We start from the raw sequence: 18196 nt of genomic DNA on the forward strand, positions 1-18196 counted from the left end.
ATGGCATCCAAATGTTATGCGAAGACTTGCGAATCCTGCTGGAATTGTGCATCGACACATTCCACCGATCTATACGATGACCGTTGGAAGAGGCACCGAATCAGTCGGTGACAGAGGACAGCAGCAGGGCCAAGAAGCGTGCACTATTACCACCGACACATTCGGTGGGCACAGTGAGCCTCCACTAAATTAGTAGGTAAGGATCGGCTCACCTCAGAATCAGCTCAGATTCAGCTCTGGAAGTTTAAGAAGTTATTTCAAGCCACACCGATTCATACGGTGGTTCAAGAAGACAAAGCAGCGAATCATTCAGTGAATGAAGGTGCACGAAGACTGTAGCTCTAGGGTCACCGACTCATTCGGTGATGCCCTTCACATGTCACCGAATCAGTCGGTGGTACATGTGGGGTTTGGGTGACAGTGGGCGCGAGTTTCCCAATGGCTAGTTGAGGTGGCATGCACCGATTCCTTCGATGACACCTCCTACGCAACACCGAATCAGTCGGTGCTACCCAGAAAGTTGCAACGGCTTGTAACGGCTAGTTTCTTGGCTTGGGGCTATTTATACCGCAGTGCCCGGCCATTTGAGAGGTGTTAGAGCTTGGAGAAGCTATAAGCTTGGTTCTCACATACACACAAGTGCTCTACCCACCAAAGTGTTAAAGAGAAGATTAAGGCAATTAACATAAGGCTTAGGTCTTGTTTAGTGCTAGTTTAGGCCTTTTAGCGCATTGCTTTAGGGATTAGTCTAGAGTTAGGCAAGGTTTGCACATCACTTTTGTATCGGTGCTTGCGTGCACCAAGAGTTATAAATCTGGAGCTTGTAAGTCTTGCGAGATCCTCCAACCGCGTTTGTGGAGTGGCCGCCGGTGCTTGTGATAGGAAGGAGAGGCCCTAGGCATTTTGCTGAAGCTCTAACAAGTGAAGAGCGGTAAGGAGCATCCGGAAGAGGCTAGGCGGAGACCCACTTGCGCATGGGGAAGACCCGTCGGCTATCCTACGGAGTTATCTGACCGTGGAGTTTATGCTCTTGCGTGTGCATTCCCTTTGAGAAGGGTTCCAACAATGAGGAAGTAGAAAGCTTTGCTTTCTGATACCTCGGTAAAAATCGTCGTGTCGCCATGTTAGAAGTTTGTCCTCTCTACCTCATTTACTTCCGCATTTCTTATTGCACATACAATTCCGCGTTTACCTTTCCTAGAATTACCTTTAGTTTATAGGATTGGAACCTAGAGTGTAAAACTTTTACGGTAGAGATAGCAACACATAGAAAAACCTAGTGCACATCTAGATAGAAATTGGAATAGATTTTTATACGTGCTTGGAGCCTTAATTTTTAAAATACCCAATTTACCCCCCTCTCAGGTGTCACGGTCCCTTCAACTTCACCGCTTCTGCTGGTGTTGGTCACATAGTACGTCACATGCCCATATAGCATTACAAGGTCTAACGGCGTCATGAATGGTCGATAACTGAACCAACTTTATTTGTATAGAATGATCACTTCTTTCTTGCTAAAATAGTGATTGCATTTCGTCGACAGGAAAATGTTGGAAATATTTATGCGCTGCTACCGGATTTTGGTATCGTTCAACATTTTGTAGACTGACATGTTTTTTTCTTGCCAAGTCGTTTTTGTTTAGCTCCATCCAGCATCCATTAGAGATTGTCTCAGTGAACATATTTAAAAGTAGCTATGATGTCTGCAATATTTAAGAAATTATCATAGTATGAACTGGTAATACGGTGAGTGTTTGCACATGCGCGCGTGGAAGACTCTTTGACATATAAGAATATAAGAAACAGATGAAATTAAATTAGTGCGCCTGTGTTCAAAATGAGAAGAAAAAGCTTCTTTTAATTTACTCATCCTGTAAGACCATCACAAGAAATAGCAAGGATGGCTAAGAAAAAACATTCAGAATTCAACCTCGTAATCCGACCATTCTAGGCTTCTTTAAATATAGACACGCCCCCCTACCTCATTTTATAGCATATGTAGTTGTCTTGGTAGCTTCATTTTTCTAATAAAGGAATTAGTTCAGGCCTCCGTGGGCGCACACAGCCAAGTTGTTACATCATCCTCAGCTTAAAAGCTAAACACAAAAATAGGGAAACGAGTACACATATAGCATGAAAAATTCAAAAGTATGGTTTATTATTGCTTCTCTATCCATTCTTACGAAATATATCCAAAGCGACGATCTCTAGTGCTTTGCTTGCCGAACAGACGATCTCCGTTGTGTCCTCATGCTGCAACAGGGATCAAAAGCGTAACCAATATGCTCCTCTGAAAATGACCTACATAAAACGAATTGAAATGTTTTTTTTGAAACACCAAATCGTTACGCGTACACCAAATAGCCTACATAAGAGCTGCCAGCCCACAATGATTAAAGTTTTATATTTTTTGCCATGCTTGTTAACCAATTTCCAAGTATATGTCTTATTGATCTAGGCTATCTGAACAACGCTCCAATTGTCTTTAGCATGTTGACAATTAAAAAAAAAGATGTTTGGTTGTTTTATTACAATCACAAAAATAACACTTTTGACTCCCAACCCAGTTCCTCTTAGTTAAATTATCTTTTGTTAAAATGACACCTCGTTGCATGTACCAAAGGAAAATCTTTATCTTTAGTGGAATCCATATGAATTTATTATTGAACAACACACTTGGTTTATTAAATACTCATACATAGACCGAACTGAAAAACGTCCATGTCGATGTAGGTCACAGGCGAAAATATCTCTGCCTTGTGAAAGCTGGTGGTTGGCAATTTTAGCTACTAGATTGTACCGGGCAATCAATTTATTCCCAACTAATATTGTTCAAAAAGAAATATTCAGTGGCCTTTGATTCATAACATTTGCCACTATTGCATGAGGATAATTGGCTATATTATACAGGCTAGGAAATTGCTCTCCAAGTGGTTTGGAGCCCACCCAAGTGTCCTCCCAAAATCTAGTTTGTGAACCATCATTTATCTTGAAGGTCCCACATGTTTGGAGCCCACCCAAGTGTCCTCCCAAAATCTGGTTTGGGAACCATCATTTATCTTGAAGGTCCCACATGTCAAAAAATCTTCCCTGACCTTTAATAAACCCTTCCAAAAGTGTGAGTCTCCAGGTTTAATCTGAATATGAGAAAAATACTTTGAGCTTATATATTTATTTCTGAGTAGGGTCTGCCAGGTAACTTCTTCATTGAGTAGTTTAAATAACCATTTACTGATAAGGTATTTATTTTTAATCCAGAGATATGTTATATCCCACTTTGCTAGACGATACTTTCGTTTATCATTGCTGCCTTGCCAAAAGAACCTGGACCTATAGAAATCCAATATTTTAAGGACACCTTTTGGGATTTCGAAGAAAGACATCACGAACATGGGAAGGCTACTTAGAACTGAATTAAATAAAACCTCTCTGCCCCCCGTAGGATAGGTGTTTGGCCTTCCAAGTTCTTAGTTTGCGCTTGAATCTTTCCTCAATAATGCTCCAATCCGCATTACAGAGTTTACAGTGATGCATCAGGATGCCTAAGTATCTGAAGAGATATGATCCTAGGCTGCAGCCAAACAAACTAGTATACTCTTGTTCATAATGTTTAGCTTCTCCATAACAACATCTCACTTTTATGGAAGTTTATTTTAAGTCCTGATAACTGTTCAAAAACAGGGAGCAATGATTTCAAATTTTTAGCATGCTCCAAATCATGATCCAAGATTGTATCATCGGCATATTGCATAATAGACAACCCATCTTCCACAAGGTGAGGAATGCCCCCTTTGATTTGATCATTATCCTTTGCCCTTTTAATCAAAACAGAGAGCATATCTGCCACTATATTGAAAAGTACAGGTGACATGGGATCTCCTTGCCGGAGCCCTTTATTTGTTTGGAAGTAGTGCCCAATATCAATATTAATTTTGATGCCTACACTTCCTCTCGTAACAAATCTTTCAACCCATGCATACCACTGCTGGCAAAACCCCTTCATTCGAAGAGTTTGTTGGAGAAATGACCATTTTACCTTATCGTAGGCTTTCTCAAAGTCAATTTTGATACTTACCACATTAAGCTTTTTAGTATTTAATTCATGGATAGTTTCGTATAATATCACTGCTCCTTCCATGATGTTTCGACCTAGCATAAACGTCATCTAGGAATGTCGAACCAGCTTGTTAGCTACCCCCATAAGTCTATTTGTAGCAACCATGGTGAAAATTTTGAAGCTTACATTTAGCAGGCCAATAGGCCTATATTGTTGTATTTTTGTCACTTCCTTTGTCTTTGGAAGCAGTGTAATGATTGCAAAATTGAGGCTGTATAAAGGGAGATGCCCTTCCAAAAAAAATCCTTGAAAAGGGCTAAAAGGTCCGTTTTTATGATATCTCAGAACACTTGATAAAATTTTGCTGGAAACTATCTCGACCAGGGGCTTTATTATGTTCCATTTGGAACACCACCTCTTTTTACCTCTTTTTTTGTGAATGGAGCTACGAGGAATTTATTCTCCTCATCAGTCACCTAAGGTATATCCTGATTATTGTTTTCCACCAGAGTAAAATTGTTCTCCTCCGGTGGTCCAAAGAGTCCTTTATAATAATTTGTGATATATACTTTTACTCAATATCACCTACTATAACCCCCTCTGCTTGTTCTAATTTGAAGATATGTTATCTTCTACGTTTACCATTAGCAGCTAAATGGAAATATTGGGTGTTATCATCGCCTTCCAAGAGGTTTTTAGTTTTAGCTCTCTTGTACCATTTAATTTCTTGTTCCCTTAGAAGATGAACTAAGCGTTCATTAAGGTAACGTTTGAGGTTTAGTTCCTAATCAGATAGCACGTTAATTTCAGCGTCATCGATCATGGAAATTAATACCTTCTCCTTTTTATTATGACCAGCTGTATTTTTGCCCATCCTCTAAGGCATTGCCGGAAAGATCTTATCTTATTTTGCCATTTTTCCATAGCTGTGGTTCCTCTAGTTTCCGCTTCCGATTTATTAGCTACTAGATCATAAAAAACATCTCTTGTGTTGGTAGCTTCATATTAGCTTCATATATATACACTCGCCTCCCTACCTCATTCAGAAGTCATTAGCTTGGTTCTTCAGGGTTCAGGCTCTGCAGTATTTTGCAAATGCGGCACCTCCGAGGATACTAATATTTCATTAATAAAAGTTCATAGAATCTGACACTTTGTTTCCAAATACTCTCATAGTGAAAAATCCGTAGCGAAACCCTGTTTGCATTTCTAGTACTAGGAGCTCTAGTTTGGGCTAGGGCGGTAATAGGAATGGTCAGATCATGGAGTAAAAAGGAGCAGGCAGGTCATGGTTGATCAGGAGTGGCACCCTTTCTTCCCCAACAAATTCATGGGGTAAAATTTTAAAAAGTTGGTTGGAAAGTGGCGCAGCCAGAAAGTGCAGACTGGTTCCATCTCAGCATGCAACTGGAACAGAGATGCCGCGCTAGTGAAGTAAAGAAAATGGCCACATCTTATGATGTTAATAGTTCCTTGGAAAATTTTTGAATTCCAGCCAGTAATATTTAGCTGAGAATTCAACCATGTTGAGTACTTCACCAAATCAACAAACACTACTCTAAATTTATCAGAAACCTTGCACAAAAGGGCCGGGGACATTAACTGATGCATTAAAATAACCTTTTGCTCCACTTGCTCACTCCATCCAAATATATTGTGGCAGCAGTTGGGTTACCAATATCATCACTAATATTGTGGGACTAGGCATTAAAATGTTGACATTCAGTACATGAACATGTTACAAGGGAACACTACATCCTACAAGAGATTATACTTAGAAGGCATCACGAGGAAGATGAAGAGCATGGGACCATAATAAATAGATATTTCAAATCTATTACTATGTACTAACAAGAGAGTCATCTGAAACAAATTCCACTACTGCAGAAATGGTTTCCTGCAGGGCTTGTCAAATCAGGTCTGAAGGTCTGGTTGCAAAAACTAATCGTACGTAAACAGCTGTAGAAATCGTGCTATCTTCAGGGCCGATTCCTCAAAAGGTTCTGGAAATGCATGTTGATATGTTCGTATTCTAAGAAAATTTGAGGAAATCCAGGATGTGGACACACTAGCTAGTAAATTAAACATGGTGACGTTTTGAGTAATATGGGCTTGAAGGAGTTTTGGGCCGTTGTCAACAAGCTCAACTTAAACAACAACACCTTCGATAATCTAAAGAAAAACAACAACACCTTGCCTTCAAGCGATTGAGCGATATTGAGTTACGTCCTGGGCTCCGCTGCATGGTAAAAGCTTGTACTCTCTCCGTTCCAAAATATAAGTCGTTTTGACTTTTCTAGATATATAGATTTTGCTACGACATTTGGCAACAGGCAACTTCCATGTACTTTTTGTTCTTCTTTGTTGGAGGTGAAAGGGAGAAGAAACCAAGCTAGCTACTGCATCAATGAAATGGCACCAAAAGGGGACATTCCCTCTGTTTTCACCTCCATATATAAATGAAGAAATGAATGCACGACGGCTCGGTATGTGCTTGATTTTAATATATCAAATGTGTTTACCTGCTCCGTAGTAGGCTTTTTGTTTATTCATTACAGCCGTACCAGTATGCAAGTCCTCTTTTTACACATACACACACGTATCCCTTTCTTCATTCATCGTCTGTATAATAGTTTCCCAGCCTTTGGTTCCTTCCCTCTAACCAGAGGCATTGATTTCACGCTATGTTCTCCACTGCATGGCAAATGTGGCAAGTCAAAGGACAGGTCCGTTTCCTCCAAGAAGCTCATGGAATCTAACTGTTGCTTACGCCCATATTGTAAAATTTTCAATCGAAACACTGGTTGCTCTGATCATAGGAGCATTGGTTTGGGCTTGAGCGGTGTTGGGAAAGGTCGAATCATGGACAAAAACAGAGCATGCAGTCCACAACTCCCTTGTCGTGGTATCTTCCCTTCCCCAGTAAATCAAAATGAGTACAAGTTCAAATAATACGTAACACAAGGAGCGATGGAGGAGGTAGTTACTCCGATGTGCACAGAAGCCGCTGGCAAGATGACCCGTCAATTTACTGCCGGCGGGAAACATGGATGCTTCTCTGTGTGGTGAACATCATCCAACTCCATGTAGCTCGTCTACTTCTAGCAGTGGAACCCAACATAGTGGCCAAGTTCTAGCTGCTCCACCACCATGATGAACCAACCACCTTCTAATTTTAATGCTTAATCTAGTTTTTTTGCTATGAGAATGGTTAAGTTACCTGTCATGCACATCGCTCACCATTGTCAATAGAGGCCTTGCCTGTACGATTCATATGAAGAATGGTGACATGCCTTCAATTTTAGATTATCATCTGTGGTGTAGCTTCCGCGTTGAAGACACATAGCTAGATTAAGCATTGGGATTCTTGATCACAGAAATAATCACATAACTGTAGCGACCCATACAAAATAGAGAGAATCAGGATTCATGATCCCTCTCAAACTTTCTTTCTATTCAAGGACCAAAGAGGTGTGTTTTCATAGACATCCAAATAACATTCGATCACAGAATGTTTTCAGTTTCATTTTCCTATGATATGTCTTTTTATCAGAAAATTGATTATTTACAATGTAGGATGATAATCCTTATTAAGCATCCATGGTCTGGTAAAGCGCCCAACTCACATTATGTAAATTTGTGGGGTCAATTCCTGTTGGATGCACACGACTTGGAACTTCTATATGTCTATTGGAACTGGCTCTCTGTCAGTAGAATTATCATCCATGCATTGATAACATCATTGTGTCCTAATTACTGTGTCGACTCATTGAAATTCTCATAACTATTTTATACTGCATTCATCTTGTCAATGTAGTAAATGGCTCCTTGGTACAGTGTGATGTCTAATTACCGTAACTCTCCATCCAACATATCATGGCGCATCTAGAATTCTCGTAAACGGCTTTTCAATTTCATGCGTGCATAGACAAAATAAAATAATATATGGTTCGTGGTTCTTATATTCCCATAACCTGTTGTGCCCTTGCATGTATTGTAGACAACACAATAGCTCAGCACGTTTCCTGGTAACCATGTACTACTGTCGTGCACTCTCATCTACATGTGTACACAAAAATATAATGGCAAGGCATGTAGTAAATGCCGCTATGATCACGGACCGGGAGTAGCTGTTGTGCTGGCTTTTTCTACGGAAGCCCGGTATAGTAGCTCGGTTGCATCTCGGCTCATTAGCTAGTAAAATGCCTCGCTCACTCAGCTTGGCTCACATATTAAATACCGTTCATTACTAGGAGCCATACCTCGCGCTGGATAGACAAATGGGCACGCGCCGCACTGGTTGGGTCTGGGCTGGTTGGGTTGGTTGGACTGACTACGGAATAAGCTATTTTATGACCGGTTACAGAATAAGCTAACCAGAATTCGGCACTTTGCCGAGTATTTTTATATTTGTCGAGTGTTTTACCTCGGACACTCGGTAAAATTCCTTATTGCCGAGTGCTATCGAAAAAAACCTCAACAAAATAAAAACACTCGGTAAAATAAAGTTGCTGAGCGTCTACACTCGACAAACAAACTTTGTCGAGTGTCTGTGGACACTCGGCAAAGTAATACGTCTCCTATATCTCCCGATCCGCTTGCCTCCCTCCCTCTCTCCGTCGGCGCCGCGCTCCTCCCCTCCTTCTCCGGCTGCCGCGCCGCCCCTCTTCCCCGGCGCGCCTCCCCTTCTTCTTCCCTGCCGCCGCTCCTCCCCTCCCTTTTCCCTGGCACCCCTCCCCTTCTTCTTCCCGGCTGCCGTCCCTCCCCTTCTTCTTCCCCGCCGCCGCCCCTCCCCTTCCTTTTCCCCGGTGCCCCTCCCCTTCTTCTCCCGGATCCGGCCCTCCCTCTCCCGGATCCGACCGGTAGCGACCGGATCTGGTGGTGGTGATGGCGGGCGGTGTGGTGGTGGCGGCGGGCGGCGTGGTGCTGGCAGCGGGCGCGGCGGCGGCGTGGTGGTGGCGGTGCTTGTTGTGGCGGCGGCGGGTGGCGTTGTGGTGCTGGTGGCGGCGTGGCTGGTGGCGGTGGCGGTGGTGCTGGTGGCATTTTTTTATTTTTTTCAAAAATGCTTTGCCGAGTGTCGGTCTCGCACTCGGCACAGTGTTTGCTGAGTGTCAAAGAACACTCGGCAAACGACCTTTCGCCGGCAAATCGACGTCGAGTGCCATATGACGAGTGTTACGAGGTTTGCCAAGTGTTTTTTGACTTTGCCGAGTGCTCCTGCATCCCGTAGTGTATATATATGCACAAGTTTTTTTAGAGGAACATAGAGCACATTATTTTAGTATGCAGGAGCTTTTTGTTGATTTCTATGGCCAACACGAGTAAGAGTTTCAGCACAGCAAGAAACCACGGGTCTGTATGCTTAACACGTATACAGCGGAACAACCTTGCAACGTTCGTTAGGTTCGACCCGTATGCCGCACAACCATATTGAGTACTTTCCTCAGAAGCACTGGCCTTTTTTTTGCGGGTACTCAGAAACACTGATTTTGTAGCACAAGGCATTCAAATGTTGGCATTCAGTACATGAACATGTTTCAAGGAAGCACTACATCGTACCAAAGATTATGCTTTGAAGGCATGACGATGCATGAAGATCCTGTAGACCATGGGACGATAATAAATAGATATTTCTATCTATTATACTACTAACAAGTGGGTCATCTGAAACAAATTCCACTACCGCAGAAATGGTTTCCTGCAGGGCTGCTCAAATAAGGTATCTAGGACTGGTTGCAAAAACCAATCGTATGTAAACAGCTGTAGAAATCATGCTTTTTCAGGGCCGGTTCCTCAAATGGACATGAAAATGCATGGCGATATGTTCATATTCTACGAAAAATCGAGAAAATCGACACACGAGGAAATCAAATATGGTGACGTTATTGGTAATATGGGCTTGAAGGAGTTTTGGGCTATTGTCAAAAAGATCAACTTAGAACAACAACACCTTGCCTTCAAGCATTGAGCGATACTGAGTTACACCCTATGGCACGTCCTTGGCTCTGATGCATGGTAAAAGCTTGTCTCGTGTTTAGTCTTTGTTCTTCTTTGTAGGGGGATGAGAGGGGAGAAGAAAGAAAGGTAAACTGCAGCACTGAAACGGCGCCAAAACGAGACGTTCCCTGCAAAGATGCAGAAATGACTGCACGATGGCATGGTGCGTGCCTGACTTTAATAGCTCAATTGTGTTTCCCAGCTACCAAGTTTTCTGTTCATTCACTATCGCCGGACTATATGTATGCAACTCCTCTAGGCACATATAAATACCCATCCTCTTCTGACTCCATCGTCTGTATAGTAGTTTCACTAGTTTATTAGCTCCATCTCTCTGATCTGAGGCCTCGATTTTATATTCCATTCTCCACAGCGTAGAAAGTGTGGCCACTCAAAGGACAACGCGATGCATTTCCTTCAAGATACTCTCATACTGGATTCTTTCTCCACCAGGAAAACTGGTTGCTCTGCTCATAGGAGCACGGGCTTCGGCTTGAGGGGCGTTGGGAAAGAAAAAAATTCCATGGGGACAGGCCCCAAACTTCTGTCCGTGAGGACCCATCCTGGAACGCGTGGCTACTGCTGCCATTCGATGTCCTTGCTCGTGAAGTTTGAGAGGCTCGGCATATCCCTCGCATCGCTTGGCTTGCATACCTCCGCTCACAGAGCTGAAGAGTCCCTGGGAACCTGACGCCGCTGCCGCACCTCCGTTCGGCCGTTCCCCTCATCCACCACCCACAACTTGACTGCTGGACACCATCGATGGCGCCACAGCTCCACAAACGTTCCCATGTAGCAAGGAAACGCCGTGACTGGAGAGACACGCCTTGAAGACTACGAAGAGGATAAGTGGCTTCCTGGTTTTGAAAAAAATTCAGAACCAAATGGATGGAGGTGATGTATGAGTTCATCGGTCCCTTGCAAGCCACCAGGTCGTAGCTATGCTAATTGCTATTTTGTGCTGTGCCTCATGCTTCCCCTTCCATTTTGCTCAACTTTGGTTTCAACAATCCTTCAAATTTCCAACAGCTGAATTGCCGCTGTTACAATTGTACCTGCGATGGATGTTAGACTACCCAAGCACTTGACAGAGTTAGGACCCATCTCTGTGCAGAGTGTGGGGACATCTGTGGAGCTGCGGCCACGGATGCTAGGGGCTCTGGCAGACGAGCTGCAGTAGTGGATGATGGGACGTAAGCGATGGCGGCGGTGGCGCCGGGTTTCTAGGACTCTCGCTCGAGCCTGTGAGCCAAGGTATGCAAGCCGAGCCTGTCAAGCCTCGTGAGCTGGTGCATCAGATGGCAGCAGTAGCCACACGTCACACATCTAGGGTGGGTCCTCGCTGACAAAAGTTTGGGGACCGTCCCCATGTAACTTTCTTCCGTTGGGAAAGGTCCTGTCGTGGAGGAAAATGGTACATGCAGCCCAACGTTCAGTTTGCGTGGTATCTCCCCATCTTTAATAAACGAAAATGGGTACAAGTTTAAACAGTACCCAACACAAGGAGCGGCGAAAACATGGAGGCTTCTCTGAGAATTGTCCCGTTCTCCATATGGTCATATTATAGTATATCTATGTATACCATCTTCTTTTTCGAAATTTATACTCTTGAAAATAGGAGGAGGCAGTATTAATTATCTTCATGGACCTCAGCAGGACTATACGTGGGGACAGTGGAACATGCAATGTACAATGTACCCTTAGGTTCGACTCGTGCGACTCACCGGGTCATATGGACAGTGACAGTTTTAGCAAATCGGATGTTGCTCCTCATTAGCTGCACGGATCAAGTGGAGCGGTTCGGTTCGATCCATTAGTCCTCCACGCCCATCCTTAGTCAAAACTGCATCAGGTAAGTGCCAGAGAGCGACCCGCTTCAGCCAATTTCTGAGGTATAACGAAGCTGTGGGCAATGATCCAAAATAAACATTAAGAAAAGGATTAAACATGGAAGTCCATTGAGAAAAATAAATTGTGCCACCTGAAAAATTGTCATGGCACACAGCAGCAGAGTTAGGGGGTGTTTGGCACACAACGGCTAAAATTTAGCCCCTGTCACATCGGATGTTTGGACACTAATTAGGAGTATTAAACATTAGTTAATTGCAAAACTAATTGCACAACCCACTAGTAGAGAAATGACCTTCCATGCGCCCCATTTTGTCCCGGTTTAAAGTTGGTCCGGGACAACCAACCGGGACTAAAGCTCGGTCACTGGTGAGGGGCTCACCAACCGGGACCTTTTATCCCGGTTGCAAAGGCTAGTGGAAAAAAAAGACCCTGAGAGACCTTTTATCCCGGTTTGAAACACCAACCGGGATAAAAGACCTCCCTTTTATCCCGGTTGGTAACACCAACCGGGATTAAAGGGTCGAGAGCCTTTTATCCCGGTTTGTAATACCAACCGGGATAAAAGAGGGTCTTTTATCCCGGGTGGTGTTTCAAACTGGGATAAAAGGGTCCCCAACGGGGTGCTTGAAAAAGGACCAAATCCCTCGAACCCTTTTATCCCGGTTTGTAATACCAACCGGGATAAAAGGGGGGTCTGTTGTCCCGGTTGAGTGACCCGGGACAAAAGGACCTCCCTTTTATCCCGATTGGTTTATCCCAGATGGATTTTCAGGAGATTTGCACCTTACCAACCGGGACTAAAGGCCAATTCTCTACCAGTGACCCCTAGGCTAAATCGCGAGACGAATCTATTAAGCCTAATTAGTCCATAATTTGACAATGTGGTGCTACAGTAACCATTCGCTAATGATGGATTAATTATGCTTAATAGATTCGTCTTGCGATTTAGCCTAGGGATTCTGCTATTAGTTTTGTAATTAGCTCATATTTAGTCGTTCTAATTAGCATCTGAACATCCGATGTGACAAGGCTAAAGTTTACCTCCTGTCTCCCAAACACCCCCTTATTGCATCTCAGAAACTAATAATATCACTCACCAGCAATAAGTTCATCACACTCATTCCCTGTTTGGTTATACGAGAGTTCCTTGTTATAAATTATCTAGTAGAAACTAGTAATATCCTAATGGAGCTGACTGTGTATACCAGACTATATATGCTCTTCCTCTATATAGACACACTCCCAGCCCCTTGTTCCAGCATCTGTGCAGAGTATCTGACTTACTTCAACGGATTGCATAATCTTGCTATTTGTTTCAGGAACACTCAACGTAGTGAGACAGTGGTTGCTCTGCCAGTAGAGCACAACCAGTTTGGGGCTTGGGCGGCATAGGGAAAGGCCACATCATGGAGTAACCTAGAGCATTTAGACAAACTTTGGGTGCTCCTGGCCACTCTTCTTCGTGAATAATAAGTTGAAACTGGTAAGATTAGAAATGCACGGCAACAGGACGAGCAGAAACGTTTGGTTACACCATGCGCTGGAAGAGGACGAGCAGCAAGAGGCCGGAGCGGAGGTGACACCAGCTAATGCATCACTGAGGCCTCTCTGAATCACCACCGTACCGACCTCGCAGCTGCAGGAACCTGTACAGTGGGACAGGTGCATTCGCTCAGGGATGATAATTGGGGACAAGGATTGTAATTAAGGTGAAAAAATAGAATTCAACATGGACATCCTTTAAGGAGAAATAAATTATGCTACCTGACAATGGTCATTGTATGTACTAGCAGAGTAACAACCTACAAACACACAGTACTTGCAATGAATCGTCAACTTATTCTATTAAACTATGATATGGTGTTCATTTCACTCCCCATTTAAGGTTATATGTGTTGCTTGTTGAAACATATCTAAAAACTATTCCAAGAAAATTAATAATATCTTAATGAATTAGCAGAGTATGTGTACCTTATCCGTAGTTTTACCTTACATTTCTTAATTAGAGCCAGACTGTGCTAGCTCCTCTTCTTTATATAAACACATCCAATTTCTGTAGCGTACGTGTGCTACATAGTTTACATAGCTAGGTTTCTTATCTCTCACTTAGTCCGGACGACTACGTTGTGTTTTTCACTGCATTGGAAATAAATGTGGCATCTCGGAGGATATGATCGAATGTCTCATAAGAAAAGGCCACTTATTCTAGTGAAACGCTGGCTGCTCTGCCAGTTGGAGCATCAGTTTGGGGTATATGGAAAGGTCAAATCAGGGAACAAACTTCAGCATGAACAAACTTCAGCATGTACTTTAAACATGAAGTCTTCTCCGAGTGGCGACCTGCTCACTGTATGCTACCGCTACCCACGCCGGGGATTGAGACGGGGTGCTCCGAGGCCTAAAGGCGCGGTGACGGAGGCCTATAAGCACGGTGGCCGCGGCTGGGAGGCATGGCGATGGAGGCCTGGAGGCGCAGCGGCTGGGCATGGCGAGACGGTGGAACAGCGTGTGACGTGGTAGAAAAAGAAAATGAGAAAAGAACAGAAAAGATAAGAAATAGAAAAAGGCCTCGGCCATGCGTGATGTAGCAGGTAATTCTGTACCGGTTAAGGACCAACCGGTACTAAAGGGTCTCCTTTAATACTGGTTATTTCCCCCGGTACTAAAGGACCTCCTTTATCGATATAGCAATATTGGTTGCATAACCGGTACTAAAGGGGGGTTTGGAACCGATACTGAAGACGCATTCCCCAGCAGTGCTTGGTCAAATAATACTATTTGTATATTCCTTTTTTAAAGAGAATATATGAGTTTTTCTTACTAAATTTATACCAAAAAGCCCGATAAAGATGCACATAAAACTAATGCTTTGGGAAAGTTATTTACCGTGGATCCGCACAAACACACGCTCTATCAGCAGATCAAGTCTCATATCTTGCCTAGTCTAATCACATTCTGTGGAATTGTAGTTCCTTTCTTAGCTGTTCAGAACTTCAGATTTGCTACATCTGCTCAATAGGTTCGAGATTATTAAGGGGGTGTTTGGATCCCCGAGCTAAACTTTAGCCCCTGTCACATCGAATGTTTGGATACTAATTAGGAGTATTAAACATAGGCTAATTACAAAACCAATTTCACAACCCCTAAGCTAAATCGCGAGACGAATCTATTAAGCCTAATTAGTCCATGATTTGACAATATGGTGTTACAGTAAACATTCGCTAATGATGGATTAATTAGGCTTATAGATTCGTCTCGCGATTTAGCCTAGGGGTTCTGCAATTAGTTTTGTAATTAGCTCATGTTTAGTCCTCCTAATTAGCATCCGAATATCCGATGTGATACGGATTAAATTTTAGCTTCAGGATCCAAACACCCCCTAAATTTTCACAACGGTTTGTTAGCAAGTGGCAAACAAAATTTAATATATTTGGATAACTAACTACCCATCAAAATGTGGTCAATAAGTTTGTTAGCAATTAGTTTGTACTTTTTGGTAAACTGGTGCAAAAGACACATTTTAGTAGACAAATTGTCGGCCCCTTAGAGGAGATACTAAAACTGTTCATCATTTACAAAAATTGTTGGGAAATATCACTAATCTTGTCACTCAAAAAGTGAATCTTTTTATCCAATTGTTGCCGTTCGCTATGCACACCTTATTAGTGCCCTATTTCTCTTAATATTCATATACAATTCATTCCATTGTTATTGATTACGTCTCTTAACATTCCCTACTATTGTGCTTTTTTACAAGCTTTGTACTAGAAACAGCGGAATAACACCTCATTATGGAAAGCTTATGGTTGGCGACATGAAAGCCTAGATGGTCAACGAAGACCAAGACTAGAAACAGGTCAAGAACACCCTCCCATTTTGGAATAATTATCTAGATGCTACCAACTTACAATATGCCCTCCATTGTTAAATATATGACACCGTTGACTTTTTTCCAAAACTTTGACCAACAGTATTTATTTACTCAATTAGTAAAGTAAATTAAAATAAGTGCCACTAGATATAGGACCATCAATGACCAAGCCTTCAAAGCTTCTTTGTTTGATTTCCACATCTACCATATAATGTAGCTATCAAGTGATATTGCTCCTAGATTCATTTTATTTAAGTGTATCAAATAAAAATGTAGAACATATCGTGAGAAGATATGCATATATATACAATATTCGAATTGTCCATGATCATTTATATAGTAACAATTCACCAAGAGATAGATACATATCATGGAGAGGTACATACGACGAAGTTGCAATCATGAAACATAGCAATTAACCCTGGAGTCAAGTGATAGTAGCCAAACTAGGCACCGGTCTCGTAACATCCTGTCTGCTTGAGAACAGAAGCAATGGCAATATGTCCATGCACGTCTACAAGCAGTGTGACCTCCCCAACTTGAGCAGGAAACCTCACAAAATTGACGATGTGTATGTGGTTTGTGGAGATGGCATAACTAATTCCCTTCACATGAATCACACATCATTGAATACATTGTAACTTGTAAGGTGCTAGCACCGCAGTCTCTGCCCCAGGTTTTGCATATCCACGTGCTTAAGGCTCGTCGTCATAGTCAAATCGTTGGCCTATATTTTAATTGGGAAATTATTCGTAGAGCATATAAATTATCTTGTTCATTAACACATGACTATCTTCGCATTTCTCCATATCTTTGAAAACTATTGTTTAAAAATTCATTGTTTTCCTTAATGCTATTGTTAGTTGTCCAATTAATGAAAATCAGGACAATAGATTCACTCCAGGGTCTATAAAGACCCGATCTTGTTCATAGCATTCCATCCATTCTAACACTCCTCATTCATAGTTCATACTAGTCCACAGTTTTGTAGTACTCAAGCGCCATGAGCCCCAATTCAGAGCAGGTGTGGAGCGTCTCGGAGATCATGACGATGAAATCTCTCATTGCCAGGCACAACACCACCACCAACAACAACACTGATATTGTGGAAGAGCTACAAGCACGGTTCCCTTGGAAGGAGAAGCGTCAGGTAACCGACTTGTATGTTGACCTTGTGGTGGATATGATTGAAAGTGGCAATCAGGATGCGGCAGCAAGGAGCAGCCACATGATTAAAGACATTGCAACATCTGTGGAGGATCCAGGCATTGATAACCTCGACATGTTGTATGGTTATCTGATGGAGGAGACAAGGAGCATGGGGCAAGTCGAGGAGGCACAAAGAAGGCAGACTGCGACACAAAACGAAAGGCCCAGCACAACGGGGTTTTGGACCATAGAGGAACACAGGTTATAAATTTGATAATTTCTTTGAATTCTCTCACATACACATGAGTTTTGATCTTTTTATTTATTTTGGTAATGCTTGGCACATCTTTTATGTGAATTATTAGTTCATTTGAGCATGTTGTGTGATGTACTGAATATCATGAGGTGCTGAGATCTGTTTTTTTTTGTCAGTTATATTTAGTGAATGGACACAAAGATCCGAATTCCTGTCTCACTGGTCCACCATGAATCCTAATTCCTACCTCATTGCAGGTTGTTCCTCCACGGTCTGCGTGTGTACGGCCGTGGTAACTGGAAGAGCATTTCCAAGTATTTTGTTACAACTAGGACACCAATGCAAGTCTCCAGCCATGCCCAGAAGTACTTTCTTAAGCTAGAGAACACTGCGAGGATGCAACAACGCTACAGCATCAATGATGTCAGTCTCTATGACACTGAGCCTTGGGTGCTGAACAATGCTTCAGGCAGGCAGCATGGGCTCACTGGGGGCACCTTCATCCCAAATGACCACAGCTCCGGTGATGAGCTCACTGACATGAACAACCTATCCGAAGTCCAATCACCATTGTTGTATCACGCCAACCAGGCAACCACCGGGAGCATAGAGGTGGATGCCTTTGCTGGTAGTCAGCAGCAGATGATAGGTGACACTAGTACTTCTGAGGTTCCAGTGATGCAGGGTGATGGGAGCCAGATGCCCTGGACTGGTGATCAGCATGCAGATTTTTTTCTTGCTGATGAGTGGATTTGGAACATGGACATGGACATGAAATAGTTTTTACATCTGCTATAGTATCCTAATATGCATGGCAACCAATTAGTTGTTCCTATATGTGATTGTTAAGTTATAGTACTGTGAACTGTCCTACACATGATATATAGTGATTGGGACTGAACAATTTTATTTGGATGAGACAGTGTGTGGAACTGTTATATGTATGTGTTTGCATTTTATTCAATTTCGGTTTTGCACCTGTGTACAATGTTTCATCATATATAAACTATATGTC

General features: G+C 42.6%; 1 protein-coding gene across 1 annotated transcript; it reads left to right on the top strand.

Annotated features, from left to right (window-relative positions):
* The first annotated feature begins 16779 nt into the window (after positions 1-16779).
* Positions 16780-17961, top strand: LOC111256384 (transcription factor SRM1-like). The gene is made up of 2 exons (XM_022824300.1): positions 16780-17099; positions 17439-17961. The coding sequence occupies exons 1-2, from the start codon at positions 16780-16782 to the stop codon at positions 17959-17961; spliced, it is 843 nt and encodes a 280-aa protein (XP_022680035.1).
* Positions 17962-18196: the final 235 nt, after the last annotated feature.

The sequence above is a fragment of the Setaria italica genome, chromosome II (genome assembly GCF_000263155.2).
Source record: "Setaria italica strain Yugu1 chromosome II, Setaria_italica_v2.0, whole genome shotgun sequence".
NCBI lineage: Eukaryota > Viridiplantae > Streptophyta > Magnoliopsida > Poales > Poaceae > Setaria > Setaria italica.

Coding starts and splice junctions, on each gene's coding strand:
- LOC111256384 (XM_022824300.1), top strand. CDS start 16,780: ATGAGCCCCAATTCAGAGCAGGTGTGGAGCGTCTCGGAGATCATGACG. Junction 17,100..17,438: donor GAGGAGACAAGGAGCATGGG/GCAAGTCGAGGA, acceptor ACCTCATTGCAG/GTTGTTCCTCCACGGTCTGC.